General features: G+C 45.5%; 1 protein-coding gene across 2 annotated transcripts in view; it reads right to left on the reverse strand.

Moving 5' to 3' along the window:
- The window catches only part of ctnna2 (catenin (cadherin-associated protein), alpha 2), a 1,308,817-nt gene that overhangs the window by 32,853 nt on the left and 1,250,217 nt on the right, over positions 1 to 25,747 (reverse strand). For both annotated transcript variants that reach the window (XM_080195424.1, XM_080195512.1), the window contains one exon: positions 17,665 to 17,799. In XM_080195424.1, coding sequence (XP_080051550.1) covers positions 17,665 to 17,799 — 135 coding nt within the window. The remainder of the gene's footprint in view (positions 1 to 17,664; positions 17,800 to 25,747) is intronic.

Raw genomic sequence — 25,747 nt, forward strand, 5'->3', positions numbered from 1 at the left:
GACCACTAAATATTTCGAATGCTGGGAAATTCTCCATCTAATGCAACATATTAAAAGTACATGATTGCATTTCCTGTCAAGTTTCATTTAATTACTTTCTCCTTTCATGTTACTTCCATCAGATCTAGCTGCCTGTCATAATTAACCATTCCTGCTCATTTCACTTACTGCTAACTGAGCTTCCTATGTTTGACAGTGGAGGTAATTGGCACTGTTATTTCCTTAACACTGAGACTTGCCAGTTACATTGCCATGACAGAGGATATCTGCCATCCTCTCTCAGTTACAGCAGTGCGTGCTATCTACAAGATGCACTGCAGCAATTTACCAAGATCCTTGGACAGCACCTTCCAAACCCACGACCACTTCCATCTAGAAGGTCAAGGGCAGCAGATACATGGAAACGCCATGTTCCCCTCCAAGCGACTCACCGCCCTGACTTGGAAATACATAACCGTTCCTTTGCAAATGCTGGGTCAAAATCCTGGAACTCCCTCCCTAGTAGCATTATGGGTCAGCCCACAGAGTATGGACTGCAGCGATTCAAGAAGGCAGCTCACCACCACCTTCTCAAGGGAAGCTAGGGATGGGCAATAAATGCTGGTCTAGACAGCAATGCCCATGTCCCAAGAATGAGTTAAAAAAAAAAATCCCTACTGATCCTTATCAGACACCTGTATAGGGCAATTCATGCTAATCATTTGCTAGTCACCAGGGATGTCAATTTAGACTATAGACCATAAGATATAGCAGCAGAATTCGGCCATTCGGCCCATTGAGTCTGCACCACCATTCAATCATAACTGATATATTTCTCAACCCAATTCTCCCACCTTTTCCCTGTAACCTTTGATCACCTTTCCAATCAAGAATCTATCTACTTCCATCTTAAATACACTAATGACCTGGCCTCCACAGCCATCTACGGCAATGAATTCCACAGATTCACCATCCTCTGGCTAAAGAAATTCCTCCTCATCATCATTTACAATGGCACCACTTAAATAGTAGTAAGCGTGCTGACGATTTTGGGTGGTTCAAAGCATAAAGTGTGATTACCTATTGTAGAATTCTTGAAGCCCTACAGTGCAGAAGGAGGCCATTCAGCCCATCAAGTCTACACCGAACAACAATTCTCCCCAGGCCCTATTCCCGTAATTCCAGGTATTTACCTGCTAACCCACCTGGCACTAAGGAGCAATTTAGCATGGCCAATCAACCTAACCCAACCTATTGTTAGGTCCTTTCAGGCAGGCCTGTCATCTTCAGTCACCTACTTGGCCACAATGTCTCCCGTGACCTGTAATTCCTGCTCACAAAGGTGAAAGACCAGGGATTAAACAGAGCAGAACTTTGCTTACATCAACCTTGTGCGGTCAGATCAAAGCATCCTTTTCTAGATTAACTGCAGACCCGCTTACCTTGAACATTCTTTTTAAAAGCTGTGCAGTAAAATAAATGAAAGAATGAACTTGCATTTATGTCGTCTTTCACAACCTCAGGATGTCTCCGAGCGCTTTACAGCTGATGAAGTGCCCCTGAAGTGTTGTTACTCTTGCACAGTAGGAAACTTATTGTCAATTTAAAGTGACTGCAAAGTCCCATAAAGATTGGCTGGCCTGAAACCTGCTCCAGTTGAATTCTGCTCTTGTGTCTAGACTGTCAACTTGCTGCAGTGACAATCTGATAATGCATTAAATGGGTGTATCATCAGCAGTTTCACACTGAACGTAGAGTCTTTTTTTAAACTCTTCAATGGAGTGTGTTGCTGTCGCTGGCTGGGTCAGTGTTTCTTGCCCTCCCTAATTGCCCCTGGACTGAGTGTCTCTCTTGGCCATTTTAAAGGGCAGTTCAGAATCAACCACATTGCTGTGGATCTGGAGTCACATGTAGGCCAGACCGGATAAGGATGGCAGATTTCCTTCCCTAAATAGCATTAGTGAACCAGATGGGTTTCTATGACAATCGACAATGGTTTTGTAAAGTTCATTTATTATTGTCACAAGGAGGCTTACATTAACACTGCAATGAAGTTACTGTGAAAAACCCCTAATCTTCACACTCGGGTGCCCATTTGGGTATTCTGAGGGAGAATTTAGCAGGCCAGAGCACCTAACCCACAGGTCTTTTGGACTGTGGGAGAAAACCGGAGTACCCAGAGGAAACCCACACGGACATGGGGAGAACGTGCAAAGTCCACTCGGTGACCCAAGCCGGGAATTGAACCTGGGACTCTGGCACTGCGAGGCAGTAGTGCTACTCACTGTGTCACCATACTGCCCTGGTTATCATTAATGGTTATTATTTGACTTTTAATTCTAGATTTTTTTAATATTGGATTCAAATTTCACCAGCTACCATGGTGGGATTCGAATCCTGGTCCCCACAGGATTACCCTGGGTCTGTGGATTACTCATCCAGTGACAAAACCATACACCTAAGTTTTGCTGGAACCAATCTGGTTTGCCTAGCTGAATCCGATCCTGTTTCAAGACTGCAATTGTTTGACAGAAGGTGGAGTCATCATGCGAGAATTTATCGGGAATGTAATATGGCTAATGGACATGGCAGCCACTACATGCACAACAAGGTCCCACTTGTTATACTGGCCGCCACATCTGATGGGAACATTACATTGGCATCGGTGTAGTTTTTATACGCAACAGATTATTTACTTAAACCATGCACTGGTTCAAGATATGTTTTGCTTTTTGGCCCCCTCTTCCCACCTGCAGTGTGAGGAGACCCTCATGGCTGCCACGAAAGAAAACCAGCTTTAAGGTTTGCTCGGGGCTCCCCGTGAGTTGGGAAAGGAGTTGGTGGGAGAGTGGTTGAGGGGTGGAGGTGCAGGAGGATTTAGAGGATTTCACCAGCAGTGAGCTGGCAAAACACCAAATCAGCAGCCGGACTGTATTTCAAAGATTCCCCAGGGTACTGCAGATATCAGGTCAAGAAATCTCTCCCTTCCTCCACTCTCTGCAAAGACTGAGCCCTTCCAACCATCCCTTGCTCATGCAGAAGGGCTCGAGGGCTGAATGGCCTACATATAGTGGTTAGCACTGCTGTTTCACAGCTCCAGAGAAGGGGTTCGATTCCTGGCTTAGGTCACTGTCTGTGTGGAGTTTACACATTCTCCTCATGTCTGCGTGGGTTTCCTCCGGGTGCTCTGGTTTCCTCCCACAGCCCAAAGATGTACAGGTTAAGTTGATTGGCCATGTTAAAAATTGTCTCTTAGTGTCGTGAAATGTGTAGGTTAGAGGGATTAGCAGTTAAATACGTAGGGATGTGAGGGTGGGGCCTGGGTAGGATTGTGGTTGGTGCAGACTCGATGGGCTGAATGGCCTCCTTCTGCACTGTAGGGTTTCTATGATATCCTTCTATTACCATTTGTCACTTTAACTCCTGTCATACCAACTGTCAGTCACCCTGAGAAAGCTTTTATCACTGCTTTACCAGCAGTACTCTGTGTCACATTAAACAACCTGAGAGAATTTCACACCACAAATTACATTCGAGAGACTGCTGTTCCTCCTACCCCACCGCAAAAAAATGAAAGCCAGTAACATTTTGCAAGGGTTACATTCTTCGGTTCCGTTTTTGTTTTGAAGCAGGTTAAAAATTAAATGGCCCATCGAGTAATTCCAGGCTGTCAGAACAGACCAGAAAGCAGTAAAATGAATCAATCATTTTCTTCAGCCTGCGCCGCAGACTGGGAGGCAGATTTAAGAGGTGAATCAGAGCATGGCCGAGTGAATCTCGTCCTGTCAGGGGGGATAATAAAGTGTTAAAGTGAATCTAACCATGTTCAAGTGAATCGCAGTCAATCAGATACAATCAAGAGAGGCGAGAGAAAAATCTATAAAAAGTCCTGAGGAGCGAATGAGTTTGCTGTCAGTAGCGCAGGCTCTGAGCGAGAAAATTACCACAGTCCTGCAATAATAAGTCAAGGATCCCAATGAAAGATATATCTGTTTTCTCTTACGATGAGGGTGAGGGCCATGGAATGTTGTTTTTCTGTGATTATATCACCCTGGTGCGGTAATCAATAATCAGCACAGTGCAACATTAAACTGAAGCCATAAATTACAGGTCTCCTCTTGCCAAAATTTCAAAAGAGAAAAGTACGAAATGGGATTTATTTTCTCATCACCTCCTCCACTAAAATTATCAAGGAGTTCAGCACCAGTAACTCTCCAGAGCTTTGAGAAACAAGAGCTTGTATTCACTGAAGCATACAAGGTGAATATAAGTGTTCTAAAACGGTAAATAGAGAATCATTTCCACTGGTCAGCGAGTGAGTAACAAAGAGGTGTAAATTCAGCTTTATTACTAAAAGCACACAAGGGAAGGTGGAACTTTCCAATCAACGTGGACGGCACATTAGCACAATGGTCAGCACTGCTGCCCCATAGCGCCAGGGACCCAATTCAATTCCTGGCTTTGGTCACTGTCTATGCGGAGTCTGCATGCTCTCCCCATGTCTGTGTGGGTTTCCTCTGGGTGCTCCAGTTTCCTCCCACAGTCTGAAAGATGTGCTGGTGAGGAGCATTGGCCATGCTAAATTCTCCCTCAGAGTACCCGAACAGATGCTGGAATGTAGCAACTAGGGGATTTTTCATAGTAAATTCATTGCAGTGTTAATTTAAGCTGACTTGTGACTAATAGGCAGATAAACTTTATTATTATAAATAAACAATCAAGTCAATGTGTTAGATGAATACAGAGTCCTTTACCTAAAGGTGATTGTCTGTGTGGCACTTGCATGTTCTCCCTGTGTCTGCAAGGGTTTCCTATGGATGCTCTGGTTTCCTCACACACTCCAAAGATGTGCGGGTTAGGTTGATTGGCCAGGCTAAACTGACCCTTAGTATTAGGAGATTAGCAGCGTAAAAACTTGGGGTTACAATGATAGGGCCTGGGTGGGATTGATGCTGGCTCGATGGGCTGAATGGTCTCATTCTCCACTGTAGGGATTCTATGATTCTAAAGTAGCTATTGGTCTGGTCAATTGTAACATGCAAGACGGAATTAAATATACATTTCAAAATGAGAACGCACAAAGAACAATGAAAATTACAGCACAGGAACAGGCTCTTCAGCCCTCCAAGCCTGCACCGACCATGCTGCTTGACTTAACTAAAGCCCCCTATGCTTCTGGGACCATATACTTCTATTCCCATCTCATTCATGTACTTGTCAAGATGCCCCATATCCGCTTCCACTACCTCCCCCGGCAACGAGTTCCAGGCACCTACCACTCTCTGTGTAAAAAATCTGCCCCGTACATCTCTTTTAAAACTTGCCCCTTGCACCTTAAACCTGTGCCCCCTAGTAATTGACACTTCCTACCCTGGGAAAAAGCTTCTGACTATCCACTCGATCCATGCCTCCCATAATCTTGTAGACTTCTATTAGGTCTCCCCTCAACCTCTGTCACTCCAGTGAGAACAAGCTAAGTTTCTCTAACTTCTCCACATAGCTAATGCCCCCCATACCAGGCAACATCCTGGTAAATCTTTTCTGTACCCTCTCCAAAGCCTTCACATCCTTCTGGTAGTGTGGCGGTCAGAAATGAACACTATATTCCACACGCGGCCTCACTAAGGTTCTATAAAGCATCAACATGACTCGCCAATTTTAAAACTTAATGCCCCGGCCGATGAAGGCAAGCATGCCATGTGCCTTCCCGACGACCTTCTCCACCTGCATTGCCACTTTCAGTGACCTGTATACCTCTACACCCAGATCTCTTTGCCTATCAATACTCCTAAGGGTTCTACCATTTACTGGATGTTTCCTATCTGTATTAGACCTTCCAAAATGCATTACCTCACATTTGTGCAGATTAAACTCCATCTGCCATCTCTCCGTCCAAGCGATCTATATCCTGCTGTACCCTCTGATAGATACAGAGGATATTTGCAACTAACCATAAGAATTATGAGATAGAGGAGAAAGATGGGATTATGACAGTTTACTCTGTTACTGTGGTAAGTTTTCCAATCCTGCCCAGTGCGGGAATCATCAGTGAAGCGGACAACTTGACGGACCAGTGAAAGACCTGTTGACTTTGGGTGGGAATTTCCAGTCTGAGAACAGGCTGGACTGAAATATCCTTTCCGTAGAGTTAACATGAACGTGTATCCAATAGGCGCAATGGTCCCAACAAAACCTGCACTTACTCTGTTGACAAAGGTATACAAATAATTCACTGATGGTTACGGCACAGCAGGAGGCCATTTGATCCATTGCGTCCATGCCAGCTCTCTGCAAGAGTACTTCACCCAGTACCACTCTTCCACCTGGTCCATGCAATTTTTTTTCTCTATTCAGATAATTAAGGTCTCAAGGTAGAGGGGAAATGAATGTCAGGCTGTGGTCAGAGGGACTATTGACAGCGCAGTCACTGACATAGATACGAAGGAAACTTTAAGGATGGGGAGTGTTGGTTTGGGAAGAGGGAGAAGGGTGGTGTGAGGGTGGATGGGGAAATAGTTCCACAGAGTAGGAGCAATCCAGCTCAAGGCACTGCTATCCATTGCAGAGAAGAGAGGAGAATTCACAGAATTGGAGGGCTCAGGGTCATGGGATGAGATGCTATTCTGGAGGAAATTGCAGATGGCATAGAGATTTGTAAATAAGGAGGTTATTTGTACTGAGACAAGGAGCTATGAAAAGTCAGCAAGGAATTGGGGAAGTTGTAGATGTAATATACTTGGATTTTCAGGGCAGCACGGTGGCACAGTGATTAGCATTGCTGCCTCACAGCGCCAGGTACCTGGGTTTAATTCTAATTTCGGGTCACTGACTGTATGGAGTTTGCTCATTCTCCCCGTGTCTGGGTGGTTTGCTCCAGGTGCTCCGATTTCCTCCCACAGTCCAAAGATGTGCAGGTTAGGTGGATTGGCCATGCTAAATTGCCTATGAGGCTCGCAGAATGACATTTTTCATTGGTCTTTGGTGGGATCTTACAAGCCTCAGGCAGGCAAGGTGATAAAACTCTGGCATATGGCTCTAAATGTAGTAAACAATGAGAAGGGCAGTAACAGTCTTCAAGAGGGCATAATCAGGCTAATAAAATGGGCAAAGAAGTGGCAGATAAAATGTATAGAATCCTTGATTTTACTAGTATACAGTGCAGAAGCAAAGAACCCATGAAACATTGGTTAGCCCTGAGTTAGAGTATTAAGTTCAATTCTAGGCATCACGGAGGGGCTGCATGAACCAGAGCTTGGGATCCTCAGTGTAGATTCAAAAGGGGAACAAGCAAAGCGGAAAATGGAATGCAGAAACTTAGTACGCGAGTATGAAGGGCAGAGAAAACAAAGGAGTTTGCTCACACTTACTGGTACATTTCTAATGAAAGAGTCTCGTGAACAAGCCAGATGAGCTGAGGGCATTTGGCATTACATTATAGCCTGAAGTAGGGCAACAATATGGCAACTCAACGTTCCAGGATACAGGGGATAAAATGATGGTGGTGGAGGAGGAGTGAGGATGGGGGTGATGATGTGCTGGAAGGATAATCAAATAGGGCCATCCTGGATGAACTGAGGAACAGAAAATGAATAGTCACCGTACTGGGAGTATACATGGAACGCCAAACAGTCACGCTGACTTAAAAGATTAGTTATGCAGGGAAATATCTGAGAAATGCAAAAATAATAGGATAATTGTACGGGGTTTTAATTAACCAAATATTAACTGGGATAAATTCAGTGTGACTGATATAAATAACACATTAACTCTTAAAATGTAGCAGGAGAATCTTTTAAGCTGGTGCATCGTCATCCCAACAAGAGTTGAGCAGTTCAGTATCTGACTTTAGGGAATGACATGGGTGGTTTTTTTAGTTGTAGTGATCATAGTACAGCAAGATTTCGCACAGTTATAGAAAAGAACAAAGTTAGACTATGACTGGAATTTTCCAACTGTTCACGCCAATGGGATTTTCTCATCCCGGTGCAGTGAACGGAGATCTGGCTTGTCGCCAATATCTCTGTCTTCGCTACAGCAGGAGTGTGATATGAGTGCCTGTAAGATTACGCCCCACGAGTAAAAGTTCTCAATTGGCCAATTTTAGTAAGCTAGGATGTGATTTAACAAAAGTGGACTGGAAAAAGCTACTTGAAGGTAAATTGGTGTCAGAGCAGTGGGATACATTCAAGGAGGCACAAGGTTCAGAACAAACAGTCTAAAGAAGTGCAGGTTAAGTGGATTGGCCATGCTAAATTGCCCTTTAGTATCAGAAGGACTAGCAGGGTAAATGTGTGGGGTTAGAAGAGTAGAGCCTGGGTGGGATTGTTGTTGATGCAGACTCAATGGGCCAAATGACCTCCTCCTGCACTGCAGGGATTCTATGATCCTATAATATATCTCTATTCCTTTATTGTTGCTGGGTCAGAAGCCTGGAGCTCCCTTTCTAACAGCACTGTGGATGTACATACATTGCATGGATGGCAGTTGTTCAAGAAGTTGGAAAGGCAGCTAGGGATGAGGAGCAACCCACATACACATTTGTTGTGTATTTCTCTTTTAGTAATGTCAAGGATTCCACATGCTTTATTTAGCAATCTGCTCAACTTGTCACACCACATTCAAAGATTTGTGATCATAAGGTTCCACATCTCCTTGTTTCCTCGCCTGCTTTAAACTTGTACCAGCATGTTCTGAAGGCCTGTCCTCATTTTTCTTATCAAAATGCATCACTTCACACTTCACTTGAAGGGAGGCAGTAGTGTGCTGGTATTATCACTGGACTAGTAATCCTAGAAACCCTAGGGACCTACGTTCGAAACCCACCATGGCAGATGGTAAAATTTGAATTTAAAAAAAAATCTGGGATTAAAAGTCTAATAGTGATAATGAAACCACTGCCTATCGTTGGATAAACCCAAATGGTTCACTAATATCCTTTAGGGAAGGAAATCTGCCGTCCTTACCTGGCCTGGCCTGCATGTGACTCCAGACCCACAGCAATGTGGTTGACTCTCAACTGCGCTCAGGCAACTAGTAGAGTTGATAAAGTAAAATCAATAGATGTGATATATTTGGACTTTCAGAAAGCATTTGACAAAGTCCCAGGCGAGAGATTATCGTGTAAGATTAAAGCTCATAGGATTGGGGCAAATGTATTGAGATGGATAGAAAACTGGTTGGCAGAGACAAAACAAAGAGTAGGAATTAATGGATGCTTATCAAATTGACATGCAGTAACTAGTAGAACTCCAGCTATTCAGAATATATATTAATGATTCGGATGAGGGAACAAAATGCAACATCTTAAAGTTTGTAGATGATAACAAGTTGGGTGGGAGGGTAAACTGTGACGTGGATGCAAAGATCATTCAGAATATTCTGGACAGGTTGGGTGAGTGGGCAAATCAATGGCAAATACAGTATAATTTGGATAAGTGTGAGGTTATTCACTCTGGAAGCAAAAACAAGAAGGCAGATTATTACCTGAACGGTTATAAATTGGGAGAGTGGAGTGTGCAATGGGACCTGGGTGTCCTTGTGCACCAGTCACTGAAGGTAAGCATGCAGGTGCATCAGGCAGTAAAGAAGGCAAATGGCATGTTGGCCTTCATTGCGAGAGATTTTGAGTAGGAGCAGAGATACGCTGTTGCAATTATACAGGGCCTTGGTAAGGCCACACCTACAGTATTGTGTGCAGTTTTCTCCTTTTCTAAGGAAGGATTTTCTTGCTGTTGAAGAAGTGCAGCAAAAGTTTACCAGGCTGATTCTGGGGATGACAGCACTGATGGCAGGATTGATGAGGCTAGGATTGTTTTTGCTGCAGTTCAACCAAATGAAGGGGGGGATCTCATGGAGACTTACAAAATTTTAACAGGTCTAGGCAGGGTAGATGCAGTGGGGATATTCCTGATGATGGGGGAGCCCAGAACCAGGGGTCATTGTCTGAGAATTCAGAGTAGACCATTTAGGATAGAGGTGAGGAGACATTTCTTTACCCGAACAGTAGTGTGCCTGAGGAATTCACTACCACAGGAAATAGTTGATGCCAAAACATTGAATGCATTCAAGAGGCAGCTGGATATAGCACTTGGGAAGAATAGGATCAAAGGTTATGGGGAGAAAGCAGGATTAGGTTATTGAGTTGGACAGTCAGCCATGATTGTGATGAATGGTGGAACAGGCTGGAAGGGCCCATTTTCTGCTCCTATTTTCTAAGTTTCTATAAAATGGAGTGCAGTTAGGGATGGTCAATAAATGCTGGCCCAGCCGTGATGCTCACATCCCATAAATGAACAAAAAAAACACTTCATCTGCCCTGTTGGCCCTGGTTACCAGTGTGTTGATGTCCTCCTGAAGTTTATCACAGTCTTCATTGTTACTATGTTTCCAAATTTTGTATCAACAATATTGTTGTTCTCCAAGAACATATCCTGCCTCATAAGACTCAAGCGAAAGTCAGCAGCTTTGTGCCGTACCAGGATTGGTGGCCAATGTCGTTATTTCAGGACAGAGCAAGAGGAACCATGGATGCCCCCAAACCTGGTTAAACCCTGAAGTTCTGGATCAAACCAGATGCAGTTGGCAGATCTTGGCAGGAACTAGGTGGGTTGGAGAGGTGCATGCTGCACAGGGCAGGGGTGAAGGTGTGAGGGTCAGCAAAACTGTGTCGGGGGTTGAAGGAGGAGGTTTGGGGGCTCCAACTGGCACAGGGAGGCCTGAGAGGAAGGCTGTCCCCTTTCACTGACAAGCGACTTTCAGGGTTAAACTTGCTGGAGCTACAAATTAATTGAACAGGCTGCTGGAGAGGACGATGCCCAGAGTGGTGGGGGCAGGATGGCATTGTCCTTAATTGTTCACTTAGTTTGCCTATTGCTGCAACAAGTCCACAGCAGATGCCATCTCCCTGGAACACCTAGACAACAAGGACACCAATGTCAGACTCCTTGGGGTCCTTGTGCATGAGTCGCAAAAACCCAGCCTGCAGGTGCAGCAGGTGGTCAGGAAGGCGAATGGGATGCTGGCCTTCATCGTGAGGGGGATTGAATATAAAAGTAGGGAGGTCTTGATGCGGCTGTATAGGGCATTGGTGAGGCTGCAGCTGGAGTACTGTGTGCAGTTTTGGGCGCCGTACTTACGCAAGGATATTTTGGCCTTGGAGGGAGTGCAGAGGAGGTTTACTAGGCTGATGCCGGAGTTGAGGGGGTTGAGCTATGAGGAGAGGCTGAATAAATTAAGCTTGTACTCGTTAGAGTTTAGAAGAATGAGGGGAGATCTCATTGAGACATATAAGATGATGAATGGGATGGATAGGATAGAGGTGGAGAGACTCTTCCCGCTCAGAAAGGATAGTAGGACTAGGGGGCACAGCCTCAAGATAAAGCGGGGGGCGGTTTAGAACGGAGTTGAGGAGGAACTTCTTCACTCAAAGGGTGGTGAATCTCTGGAATTCTCTGCCCGTTGAAGTGGTGGAGGCTGCCTCGCTAAATATTTTTAAGACGCAGGTTGATGGGTTTTTGATAAGAGAAGGGATTAAGGGTTATGGGGAGAGAGCGGGAATGTGGAACTGAGCCACGACAGATCAGCCATGATCTTATTGAATGGTGGGGCAGGCTCGAAGGGCTAGTTGGCCTACTCCTGCTCCTATTTCTTATGTTCTTATGACTATAACTCAGCCTTCAACACTATTATTCCCATGAAACTCATTTCCAAACTCTGTGGTCTGGGCCTTGGCACTTCCCTCTGCGATTGGATCCTGAACTTCCCAACTCACAGACCACAATCAGTAAGGAGAGGCAACAACACCTCCTCCACGATCATCCTCAACACCAATGCCCCACAAGACTGTGTTCTCAGCCCCCTACTATACTTCTTGTACACCAATGATTGTGTGGCCAAATTATACTCCAATTCGATTTTCAAGTTTGCTGACAACACCACTATATGTTGGTTGGATCTCAAACAATGACGAGACAGAGTACAGGGATGAGATAGAGAATCTGGTGAACTGGTGCAGCCACAATAATCTCTCCCTCAATGAACAAAACAAAGGAAATTGTCATTGACTTCAGGAAGTGTAAAGGAAACATGCCCCTGTCTACATCAATGGGGATGAAGTAGAAAGGGCCAAGTGCTGCAAGTTTTTAGTTGTCCAGAACACCAACAATATGTCCTGTCCCCCACATGCCGACACTATAGTTAAGAAAGCCCACCAACGCCTCTAATTTCTCAGAAGACTAAGGAAATTTGGCAGGTCAGCTATGACTTCTCGTCAACTTTTAGAGACGCACCATAGAAAGCATTCTTTCTGGTTGTACCACAGCCTGGTATGGCTCCTACTCTGCCCAAGACTGCAAGGAACAACAAAAGATTGTGAATGTAGCCCAATCCATCACGCAAACCGGTCTCCCATCCAGTGACTCTATCTACATTTCCTGCTGCCTTGACAAAGTAGCCAGCATAAATAAGGACTCCGCGCACCCCGGGCATTCTCTCTTCTGTCGGGAAAAAGATATAAAAGTCTGAGGTCACGTACCCACCGATTCAAGAATAACCTCTTCCCTGCTACTGTCAGACTTTTGAATGGACTTACCTTGCATTGACTTGACCTTTCTCTACACCCTAGCTATGACTGTAATGCTATGTTCTGCACTCTCTCCTTTCCTTCGCTATGAATGGTATGCTTTGTCTGTATAGCACACAGGATACAATACTTTTCTCTGTATGTTAATACATGTGACAATAATAAATCAAATCAAAACTTAAGGAATTCAAATGGGACCTATTATGTTGTGGCTTTCCAGTGTCATCAAGAAATTTCAGACTTTGTTCGGAACAAAACGTATTTATTGATAAGAGAAACTTGGGTACAGGACATTTGCTGCCCTGGAGTAACCTGGAGCAGAGCTCCAGTTTTTACAGATTTACTACAGGCTTCCTCGATGATTCTGCCTGAGAGATGATTCAGGCATGGGGGCCTGATAACAATATGTCAATGATCAGGATTTTCACAAAAAAATGACGGAAGTGTCACAACGGCAAGAAAACTGGTGCAATCAGGACCTGTCTGTTCAGCATGGACCGGAGCATAATCATCCTACGCTTAATCATTTCTTGTGAGTTCCACACTGGTTCAGGGAGGGGCATTTCAAGGACCCCAGATGCAAAGTGATTGGGCACCTGTTTGAAAGGATACCCCAATCTTACAGTGCACTGGGGGACCCCCTCCCTCCCCCCATGGACATCAGGGCAGCATGGTGGCACGGTGATTAGCATTGTTGCCTCACAGCACCAGGGACCCCAGTTCAATTCTGGCCTTGGGTGACTGTCTGTTTGGAGTTTTCACATTCTCCCCGTGTCTGCGTGGGTTTCATTCAGGTGCTCCAGTTTTCTCCCACACACCAAAGATGTGCAGATTAATTCGACTGGCCATGTTAAATTGACCATTAGTGTCAGGGGGATCATCAGGGTAAATGTGTAGGGTTATGGGAATGGATGGGATTGAGGTCAGTATAGACTCAATGGGCTGAATGGCCTCCTCCTGTACTGTAGGGATTCTATTCTATGGGACATCAGCCTTCAGGACCTCTGGTGTGGTCATCATACTCGGTCTCTACTCGTGTAGACCAATAGTGATTCTCACTGGGCTCACACTATGCCCGAGGGTTGGAAGATTCCGGGATCTGGGAGAATTCGGCGTGGAATGCACTGAGCATATTTGAAAGCCCAGCGCCCTTTCTGGGTGAGATCCATTTTGCGCCAGTAGCAAGGGACCAGGATGATTGTAAACCATTTGACACAAAACCCCTTTTCTAGTCTTGCACGCACTTTTCCGGGATTGGCGCAATCAAGGTCAGGCGCGGAGAGGCTGGAAAATCGTGGCCAATGCGTTTAAATGCTGTGCCTGACATTGAATGTTGGGAAACATTCCCGGTCACTGGCGTGGAGTGTGGACAATCCACACCACGCACTAATACTGACGCGACTTTGCCCTCTTCGTAATATTTTCCACTCCCGTCGCTGAAATCACCCGATGCAGAGGGGACTGGAAAATCCCAGCCTAGCATCCTGTCCGTGCAGCCTTTGGATGAGGATAGACAGGCTGCAAAGCCCTCCATGGGTAAAAGCAGCCTGCCAACAGTCAATATCTGGATCCACCCTCCAAGAAAGACCATTTGGAACCAACTGCCCGAAGACGGTTGGCACCCACAGAGCCATATCCCAGCATCAGTCAGAATACCGGAAGACCAAATACATTCAAAAGGACAAATTTCAGAGAGGTTTCACCTGTGCCATGCGCCACAGATGAGCAGTGTGGTCCTTTTGATTAGTACAATACAGGATTCGTGCCAGAAGATCTAAACAGAAGCCTCCAATGTTTAAAGTTGCTGTTGGCATTCACCTCGGGTGAATGCAGGTCCCAGCTGTATGTAAGTTTGAGAAGACGTGTGTCTACAGCTGAAATTTGCATTTATGTGAGCTGCATACAAAAGCACTTGGCTGCATTCTGCCCGTCTGCCACAATAGGCTTAAGCTGACATTGAAAAAGCATTCAGTCTGGTAAGAGAAGTGATTTCCGCCTTCACTTGGAGCTGAAGGATGGAAGGCATTCTGTTTGAGGATTCAGTGCTCATCAGCCAGTGCACTGAGTGCTCCCAGGTCAGCTGTAGCACGGTTACAGTGAAGAAACTCACCCTGTTTCCATCTCCATGAGATGCACCTCCACCTCCGCAGAATACAATATTTCTTTTTCATTTCCAACGCCAGCCAACCTGTGGTTTCTTTCACTGAGATTGCCAAATTTAGTGCCAACTGATGACAAACTAGGAACAGTCCTGCACAGTGTTCCTCTGCCCAGTAAGAACTGCATAGAAAACGCTCAGTGTTAACACGAAGCACTGGGTGTCAGCCTTGGCTTGATGGCTAGCATGATTGCCTTTTAGATGGTTGCGGGTTCAAGCTCCACGCTCCACAGTGAAGCGCTCATAGTCTTGACTGACTTTATAGGGGGCGCGTGGTGGCACAGTGGTTAGCATTGCTGCCTCACAGTGCCAGGGACCTAGGTTCAATTTGGGCCTTGGGTCACCGACTGTTTGTGGAATTTGCACATTCTCCCCGTGTCTGCGTGGGTTTCCTGCCACGGTCCAAAGATGTGCGGGTTAGGTTGATTGGCCATGCTAAATTGCCCTTTAGTGCCAGGAGGATTGGGAGGCTAAATATATGGAGTTACAGGGATAAGACCTGGGTGAGACAGATGTTGGTGCAGGCTTTATGGGCTGAATGGCCTCCTTCTGCACTGTAGGGATTCCATGATTCTGATACTTCAGTGCAGTATTGAGGCAGTGCTGCAGATGCCACCTCTTAGCACAGACGTTAATCTGAGATCCTGACTACTCTCAGGTAACTGTAAAAGATCCCGTGGTACAAAAAATACGTCGGGGCGTTCTCTCCTGATGGCCAAGCAATGCTTATCCCTCCCTAAATCAGATTAATCAGTCATTTATCTCATCAATGTTTGTGAGACTGAGCAATGTGCCAATTGAGAGGCGTTGGCCTAGTGGTATTACCATTAGACAATTGATCCAGAAGCTTAACCAATGTTCTGGGGACCCGGGTTTGAATCCCATCACGGCAGATGGTGGAATTTGAATTCAATAAAAAAATCTGGAATTAAGAATCTACTGGTGACCATGAAACCGTTGTCGATTGTCAGAAAAACCCATCTGATATCACCCTAAGGAAGGAAATCTGCTGTCCTTACCTGGTCTAGCCTACATGTGACTCCAGAGCCACAGCAGTGTGGTTGACTTTCAACTGCCAAGGGCAATTAGGGATGGGCTATAAATGCTGGCCAGCCAGCATTGCCCATGTCCCACAAATGAATAGTAAAAAAGCCACATTCCCCCATTCTGGCAAGCACACATCAAAAGCCCTGGGAAGTGTTTTGTTAAAATCATGACGCTTGACAGCAGAGAAGGAGGCAATTCAGCCTGTCGATTCTTTGCTGCCCCTTTCAAAGAGTTGCTCAGTTCAGGACTGGAATTCTCCAGCTGGTCGCGGGCGGTGGATTCATTGGTCCCGCCGGCAGCACAAACCCATCGCTCGTTCCCCAACAGCGTGGGGTGGCTTCAATGGGAAATCCCAATGACAGCGGCGGTACCAGAAGATCCCGGCACGAGTGAATGGCGTGCTGCCTCCTGCTGTCGAAAAACTGGCTGACAAGAGGCGCCCTTTTCTCCGTAACTCTGCAAACAAGTTCTCTTCAAGGTAAGGAGATTCTTCCCGCTTAGAGGTAGAGAGATTCTTCCCGCTTAGAAAGGGCACAGCGTCAAAATAAAGGGGGGGAGCAGTTTAGAACAGAGTTGAGGAGGATCTTCTTCACTCAAAGGATGCTGGATCTCTGGAATTCTCTGCCCGTTGAAGTGGTGGAGGTTACCTCGGTGAATATGTTTAAGTCACGGGTAGATAGATTTCTGGTAGACAAGGGAATTAAGGGTTATGGGGAGAAAGCCGGAAAGTGGAACTGATCCACTTCAGATCAGCCATGGTCTTTTTGAATGACGGGGCAGGCTCGATGGGCTAGATGGCCTACTCCTGCTCCTATTTCTTATGTTCTTATGTTCTCATGTTCAAGTATCTGCCCAATCTGCAGGGTGCCCTAAGATTCGCTACATAAATGGTAGCTTATTCTTTCTTCCAAGAAGAGACGTGTACATTCCATCAGCGTGGGCTGACTTTGCACCCTGATCCCTGGACAGATCGGCCGAAAGTTAATTTAAATTTTGCAATGCAGGCTGAACATCAGTGTCACTGACAGATCATTGGAAATATCCCTTTGTCCTCCAGCAGTCCTCAACAAAGTAGCTGTTAAGTTATGCTGTGCCGTTCCAGTGCTGCAGCATTGATTGTTCTCTGAGTCCTGCACTCGCGCACCTCATATTAGTATAAATAACACATTTTCTTTGTTGCAAGAATGATTTAAATCGCGTTTCTTAGATTTTGTCACATATGAGCTCGTGCGGTTCTAGAACATTCATCACTGGAAGGAGAAAAAAATGTATAGTCCCACAGCGGTGGCACAGAATGAAATACAAGACAACCTCAGTTTCCATAGTTTAATATTCCTCAGGCAGGTTTTTAATGAGGTCACGGCAATCACTAAATGTATATATATGTATATATTTTATCTGTCACAGATATACATTAACAAAAAAAGGAGCATCATTGCCTAATGAAGCGTGAACAGAAGAATACGCTATTAAGGAGTGAATATTCAACAGCACATGTCAGGGAGCGAGAGAGAAGTGGCATTCAGAGACTTTATGCCGTTGGAAATTGCGAACGCTGTAGTTAATTGGGGGTGGCAGGGTGGCACAGTGGTTAGCACTGCTGTCTCATAGCGCCAGGAACCCGGGTTCAATTCCAGCCTTGGGTTGCTGTCTGTGTGGAGTTTGCACGTTCTCCCCATGTCTGCGTGAGTTTCCTCAGGGTGCTCCGGTTTCTGCCCACAGTCCGAAAGACATGCGGGTGAGGTGCATTGGCCGTACTAAATTTTCCCTCAGTGAGCCCGAACAGGTGTCGGAGTGTGGCGACTTGGGGATATTCACAGTAACTTCATTGCAGTGTTAATGTAAGCCTTACTTGCGAGACTAGTAAATAAACTTTACTTTTGCTTTGATTGTTGCTTACCCCAGATACAATCAGCTCTCCTCCCAGGTTCTGGACTTCCGCCTTCACTTTACTGCAGATGTTAAGTTGGTGACAGTACAGTGCAATCCGCTGCAGGTAGGCCAGCAGATCCTGCTTACAGGCCGAATCAGGACACTGAAAGAAAACAGACAACAGTCACGTCAGCTTTCTCTTTGTCCATTTCCCACTCAGCACACAAATCCGCACACATTCCTCTCTCCCCAGTGGCCTGCTGCCTACATTCCCCTCCTTCTAAAACGGCTCTTCGCCGTGAGGTCACGCTGAAGTATCTGCAAACATCCAACTTGACTTTGACATCTCCCCGTCACCTCACTTCTCTGGCAGGACTTTTGCCTGCCCCGGTCCATTCCAGATTTTCCTGCCAAAACATGTGGAATTATGGCTAAGGTGAGGTTTCAGTGTCAGACCACATAGTCACAACTGGATGAATAAATAATTACAGAGCAGCTATGCACCTTTAACCTTTGAAGTGGGTCTGCACGGTGGCACAGTGGTCAACGCTGCTGCCTCGCAGCTGCCAGGGATCCGGGATTGATTCCCGGCTTGGGACACTCTCCATGTGAAGTCTGCACGTTCTCCCCGTGTCTGTGTGGGTTTCTTCCGGGTGCTCTAGTTTCTTCCCACAGTTCAAAGATGTGCTGGTTAGGTGCATTGGCTGTACTAAATTCTCAATCCTTGTGCCTGAACAGGAGTGTGGCGACTAGGGAATTTTTCACAGTAACTTCATTGTAGTGTTAATGTAAGCCGACTTGTGACACCAATAAATAAACTTTAAAACTTTTCACTTTACTGAAGGGTATTAGAGTCAAAGAGCATATAGCATGGAAACAGGGCCTTTGGCCCAAACCGTCCATGCTGACCATGGTGGTCTCCCAGTGAGTCCCAATTGCATGAACACTGAAATGAAGTTAATGTGACAATCCCCTAGTTGCCACACTCGGGTACACTGAGGGAGATTCTAGCATGGCCAATGCATCTAATCAGCGCATCTTTCAGGCTGTGGTGAAACTGGAGTACCCAGAGGAAACCCACACAAAAGCGGGGAGAATATGCAAACTCCACACAGATAGTGACCCAAGTTGGGCATCAAACCCATGCTGACCATGCCAAATTGCCATTGAGATGATGTTCTCAGGTTCTGAATGTTTTCTATGCCATTAAGCCATAGCCGGGGATTTACTGGCTCTTCCCGCCAGTGGGATCTTCTGGTCCCGCCAAAGGTGACCCAGCCCCTGCCCACGGCTAGGGATTCCCCGGTGATGCAGTTGGCAAATGGCACAAATAGCACACTGGCAGCCAATGGTAAGCCGCCTCTGCTGCCGGAAAACCTGCCACGGGGGAAAATCTGGAAAATAAGGACACCTAAGCTGACAACGTTGGTCTTTAAAATTGCTTGAGACAGAAGAACAGCCCAAGATCGCATTGAGTGGCAGAGCTGACTTGGTGGCACAGCGGTTAGCACTGCTGCCTCATGGTGTCAGGGACCCAGATTCAATTCTGGAACCGAGTGACTGTCTGTGTGGAGTTTGCACTTTCTCCCCGTGTCTGCGTGGGTTTCCTCTGGATGCTCTGGTTTCCTCCCACAGTCCAAAGAAGTGCAGGTTAGGTTGATTGGCCATGCTAAATTGACCCTAACATTAGGGAGATTGGCAGGGTAAATATGTGGGATTACAGGGATAGGGCCTGGGTAGGATTGTGGTTGGTACAGACACGATGGGCCACATGGCCTCATTCTGCACAGTAGGGATTCTATGATGATTCAATGAGGGGCTGAATGGCCTACTGTTGCCCCTATGTTATGTTCTTAGAACTTGTCCACCACATTTCCCAGTACTGATCTGAAACATTAGCTGTTTTTCTGCCCTCCCAGGTGCCACCATATTTGCTGAGTATTTCCCATTTTTATTTGTGACTACCTTTATTGTAATACACTAAGAGATGGCCTGAACCTATCACAGAAGGTGCTACACAAATGCAAACCAATCAATCCTGCTTTCTATTTGTTTATTTGTCTTCCTTTTTTGTCCTTCTTTTACTTGACCCGGGGTCAAACACTAAGCTTGATAGCCCTGAGCATTATCCCTTTCTTAATGAGCACAAGATTCACATGAGAAGCTTAAAGGACAGAAAGAGTAATCCAGCCAATATTGCAAAGCCAGCCCATTGACAGGACTGTAATAACCATATAGGAGAGATAGTATCGCAGTGCCAAATACAAGGGAGATAGAGCAGCAGAATTTATCTCTTCTGAAGTATCAAAGAATAGTGAAACCTTTTTTACTTTAAGTCTCATTGATCTTTTCCATAATAATCTTTCATAAGGGATTCCAATCTTCACCAAAGTAGGAGAAGCATGTCCTGATTAAAAACTGCTGGCTGATAGGTAACTGGTTAAGTGCCGAAGGAGAATACACAGACATGCCCACACTCTTTCCCATGATGGCCTAATATATTAAGAGGCTATTAATAGGATACCATCTTTCTCCTCACACACATGTTATCACTTGTCTCCATAGAGTTAGATTCTTCCTGATATGTTTGTGTTGAATTTATCGTGCAGTACTTTAGTTCTTCACAAAACCAACTTGTTTTCTTGACAAGAGGTTGTTTTAATCCAGCTAAAGGCCTTCAGTTTATTTTCTCCCACTTGTGAAGCCTGCAGTTCCCGGAGACTAAAGGCTTAGGCAATGTCAATGGATGGAATTTAAAGTCCCCGCACCCAATACTGGTCCCGGCGGTGAATTTGGAGACTCACCGTGAGAGGTATTTGATCGGATGGGAGTTCTTGCTGTCTAAGTGCTAACTGAGGCCGGTAAATTGGAGATGAATGTACACTTTAGAGACTTTATTTTTTATTCAGTCATGGGATGTAAGCGTCGCTGGTAGGGCCAGCATTTATCACCCATCCCTGAGAGCAACCCTAAGAGACAAACACTTTGCTGTAGATCTGGAGTCACATCTAGGCTAGACTAGGTAAGGATGGCTGATTCCCCTTCCGAAAGGACATTCATGAACCAGATGGGTTTTTATAGCTATCGACAATGGTTTCATGGTCATCATTAGACTTTTACTGCCAAATTTTCATTGAATTTAAACTTCACCATCTGCCCTGGTGGGATTCAAGCCCAGGTCCCCAGAGCATTATCTGGGTGTCTGGATTACTAGTCCAGTGACAATACCACTACACCACTGTCTCCCCCCATATTCTACAAGAAGCTGGGTAGGGAATCACACACAGAAAGACCAACAAGCAAAACCTGTTGACTTTGCTTGTAGGCTCCCGGTGAGGGTCTCTTGTTCAAATTCACTCCATGCCTGTGGGGAGAACCTGATCTTGGGAAGGTGGGGGGCTTTTGGGAGCCGCACTCCTACCCTTCCTGCCAACCCCTATCCATAACCCCTTACTCACCTTTAACCTGGGATCTCTCATAATAACAACATAAGAGCATAAGAAATAGGAGCAGGAGTAGGCCATCTAGCCCCTCGAGCCTGCCCCACCATTCAATAAGATCATGGCTGATCTGTCGTGTCTCAGTTCCACATTCCCGCCCTCTCCCCATAACCCTTAATCCCCTTGTCTATCAAAAATCTATCAAACCGCGTCTTAAATATATTTAACGAGGCAGCCTCCACCACTTCAACGGGCAGAGAATTCCAGAGATTCACCACCCTTTGAGTGAAGAAGTTCCTCCTCAACTCCGTTCTAAACCGCCCTCCCTTTATCTTGAGGCTGTGCCCCCTAGTCCTACTGTCCTTTCTGAGCGGGAAGAGTCTCTCCACCTCTATCCTATCCATCCCATTCATCATCTTATATGTCTCAATGAGATCTCCCCTCATTCTTCTAAACTCAAACGAGTACAAGCCTAGTTTATTCAGCCTCTCCTCATCGTTCAACCCCCTCAACTCCGGAATCAGCCTAGTAAACCTCCTCTGCACTCCCTCCAAGGCCAAAATATCCTTGTGTAAGTGCAGCGACCAAAACTGCACACAGTACTCCAGCTGCGGCCTCACCAGTGCCCTGTACAGTTGCAGCAAGACCTCCCTACTTTTATATTCAATCCCCCTCGCTATGAAGGCCAGCATCCCATTAGCCTTCCTGACCACCTGCTGCACCTGCAAGCTGGGTTTTTGCGACTCGTGCACAAGGACCCCGAGGTCCCTGACCTTAGGTCACAGGTGGGTTCATCGCTGGCAGCTGCCAATGGGCCAGGTGGCTCCAATGGCAGTGGATAGCTGCTGGTCTCTGATTGATCTGATTTATTATTGTGACATGTATTGGGGCACAGTGAAAACTATTGTTTCTTGCATGCTATACAGACAAAGCATACCGTACATCGGAAAAGAAAGTAGAGGGTGCAGAATGTATTGTTAGAATCATAGCTATGGTGTAGAGAACAATCAACTTAATATGAGGTCGGTCCATTCAAAAATCTGATAACGGTAGGGAAGGAGCTTTCTTGAGTTGCTTGGTACGTGATTCCAGACTTTTGTATCTTTTTCCTGATGGAAGAAGGTGGAGGAAATAATGTTTGGGATGCATGGGGTCCTTGATTATGCTGGCTACTTTTCTGAGGCAGCGGGAAGTGTAGACAGAGTCAGTGGATGGGAGGCTGGTTTGTGTGATGGAATGGGCTTTGTTCATGACCCTTTGAGGTTTCTTGCAGCCTTGGACAGAGCAGGAGCCATACCAAGCTGTGACACAACCAGAAAGAATGCTTTCTATGGTGCATCTGTCAAAGTTCGTGAGCGTCATAGCGGACATGCCAAATTTCCTTGGTCTTCTGAGAAAGTAGAGTCATTGATGGGCTTTCCAGAACTCTTGGGGAGTCCCTGGGAACCTTGATGCAGGGGATGACTCAACACTGGCCACTGCCATGCCTGATGGGCATTTCATTCCAGCAGTCCTTCACCAGGGTGGGGGCAACACGGTGCCCCCTCCAGTTCTCAGACTCCTCGGTGAGAACCCCGTCTCAAACATTAAGTTCCATCCAATGTGTGGACGAGGAGTCGGGAGGTAACCAATTCTTGCCAGCAACTCGAGTGCTTCTTTGTAAAAAAAAATGAAATCAAATCACGTCAAGAAGAAATAAGATGAATACTATTTCTGCAAACAAAATCAAAATTGGGCTGACAAATTGCTGCAGAGATGGGAATAAAAAAATGAATTAATCTGAATATTTTTTCCCCACAATGGGCCCTTCTTCAGGTTTGTTTATCAATATAAAAATTATCATGTCACACAGTTAAAGCTGAATGCCAGCTCTGTGACTCACTGTTGCAATCTGTCCTATTTCGACCTGTGAATTTCAATTCCCAGTTCCCTCAGGGGATTTGCAAGATGATGGCCACTCACTTCTCAAAAGGTGAGAGGCAGCTCTCCTAAGCTACTGAAGGATATAAACGCACACTCAAGTGCCTGTAAAATGACTCTTTACAGGAGCATTAGTTGTACTTGGCAGAAGAAAGAGGCAAATTATCACTCCAGTTTTTTTTGAACGTTAAACGTTAATGCCACGTTTCATGCATTAGAACAGTGGCCATAAGAACATAAGATATAGGAGCAGAAATGGGCCATTCAGCCCATTGAGTCTGCTCCACTATTCAAACATCACTAATAAGTTTCTCAATCCCATTCTCCCTCCTTTTCCCTGTATTCTTCGATCCCTTTACCAATCAAGAACCTATCTATCTCTGTCTTAAATATACTCAATGATCTGGCCTCCACAGCCCTCTGAATTCCATTGATTCATCACCCTCTGTCTGAAGGAATTCCTCCTCCTCCTCCTCATCTCAGTCCTAAAGGGTCGTCCCTTTATTCTGAGGCTGTGCCCTCGGATCCTAGTCTCAACTGCCATGGAAATGTCTTCCCCACATCCACTCCATCCAGGCGTTTCAGTATTCTGTAGGTTTCAATGAGATCTGTCAAACATTCTGAGCTCTAAGGTTGTAATATATATCGTAATATAATCTGTATTCTCCCCCTCCTACTCCCCATAGTACAACAGCCTGCCAATACTTGCTCCATGAACTCACATATGACATACTTAAGTGAACAACGTAACTTAAGCAAAGTACTGCCAGAGCCCAGGAAATTAGTAAGTCAATGCTTCCGATTCAGAAGAGTTGAAAACTGGAGGGATAAAGAAGTAGTTCCCAGTACCACCATCTGACAACTTGCTTCCATCACAACATGGACACCATTTCAAAGTAATTCATTGGGAATTAGGAGTTATGGGGAAAGGGCGAGAAAGTGGACGTGGGGGAATTCAGCCATGATCCTACTGAATAGTGGAGCAGGATCGAAGGGCTGAACGGCCTACACCTGTTCCTATTTCTTACAGTTACATTGCTGTGGGATCAGATAAAGTGCAGAATAACACTAAGTCTTATTATTTTTGTAGCACAATAAGAGCAAATGTTCACTATCACCATTGGTAACATCTTGGGGCTAGTGCAGCGAGCCCTTCTCTGAGAGACTTCCAATTACCTCTGGAGCTTGTTTGGGTTGGGCTCCATTATGACAAGATTACAGAGAATCTGATGATCTGGTGTGATGACAATAATCTCTCCCTCAATGTCAACAAAACGAAGGAGATTGTCATCAACTTCAGGAAATGCAGTGGAGAACATGCCCCAGTCTACATCAAAGGGGACAAAGATGGTCAAAAGCTTCAAGTTTTTAGGCACCAAGATCATCAACAACCTTTCCTTGTTCCCCCCCATGCCAACACTATAGCTAAGAAAGGATGGCATGGTGGCAAAATGGTTAGCACTACTGCCTCACAGTGCTAGAGACCCGGGTTCGATTCCCAGCTTGGGGCACTGTATGTGTGGAGTTTTCACGTTCTCCCCGTGTCTATGTGGGTATCCTCCGGGTGCTCTGGTTTCCTCCCACAGTCCAAAGATGTACAGGTTTGGTGGATTGGCCATGCCAAATTCTCCCTCAGTATACCCGAACAGGCGCCAGAGTGTGGCGACTGGGGGAATTTCACAGTACATTCATTGCAGTGTTAATGTAAGACTACTTGTGACTAATAAAAAAACTTTTTATTTAAAGCCCACCAATGCTTCTACTTTCTCAGAAGACTAAGGAAATTTGGCATGTCAGCTACGACTCTCACCAACTTTTACAGATGCACCATAGAAAGCATTCTCTCAGGTTGTATTACAGTTTGGTATGGCTCCTGCTCTGCCCAAGACTGCAAGAAACTACAAAAAGTCGTGAATGTAGCCCAACCCATCACACAAACCAGCCTCCCATCTATCAACTCTGCCTACACTTCCTGCTGCCTCGCAAAAGAGCCAGCATAATTAAGGACCCCATGCACCCTGGACATTCTCTCTTCACCTTCTTCTGTCAGGGAAAAGATACAAAGGTCTGAGATCACATACCAGTCAACTCAAGAACAGTTTCTTCCCTGCTGTTATCAGACTTTCGAATGGATCTACTTTGCATTAAGTTGATCTTTCTCTACTCCCTAGCTACGACTGTGACACTACATTCTGCACCTTCTTCTTTCCTTCGCTATGAACGGTATGCTTTGTCAGTAAAGTGCGCAAGAAACAATACTTTCCACTGTACACCAATACAGGTGACAATAATACATCAAATCAGATCAAACCTTATGCCTGTACTCTTGAGACACCAGAGAAGGAAACCAAGCAGGACAGAGGCCTAACAGATTTATCAACGACCTACGTCAGACTGCGAGAAAGAGCTTTAAATGAGCAGGAAAGAGAGAAACTAATCAGCAACACTCGTTAAGTGCAGAGGGAGAACTGTACTGAATAAGACGAAGCAATGCTATTAAATTAATGGATGTTTTGTTGCTATGGGACTGCTCTTCAGTCTGAATGAGGCAGCAGTGAAAATCATAACAAAACAAAGTCACTGACTTACCACCAGAGGCCTCTGTGTTGCAATTTCCAGGAAGGCCTGGATTTAGGCAGCAAGTGCTCCTGCCTGAAACCCTAGTGATATAATTAATAATGATAATAAGCATCTTATGACATCGCCAGGACCCCAGCGCAATTTTCATGTCAATCAACACTGCCTGCAGCT

This window comes from Carcharhinus amblyrhynchos, chromosome 1 (genome assembly GCF_965287045.1).
Source record: "Carcharhinus amblyrhynchos chromosome 1, sCarAmb.v2.hapA, whole genome shotgun sequence".
NCBI lineage: Eukaryota > Metazoa > Chordata > Chondrichthyes > Carcharhiniformes > Carcharhinidae > Carcharhinus > Carcharhinus amblyrhynchos.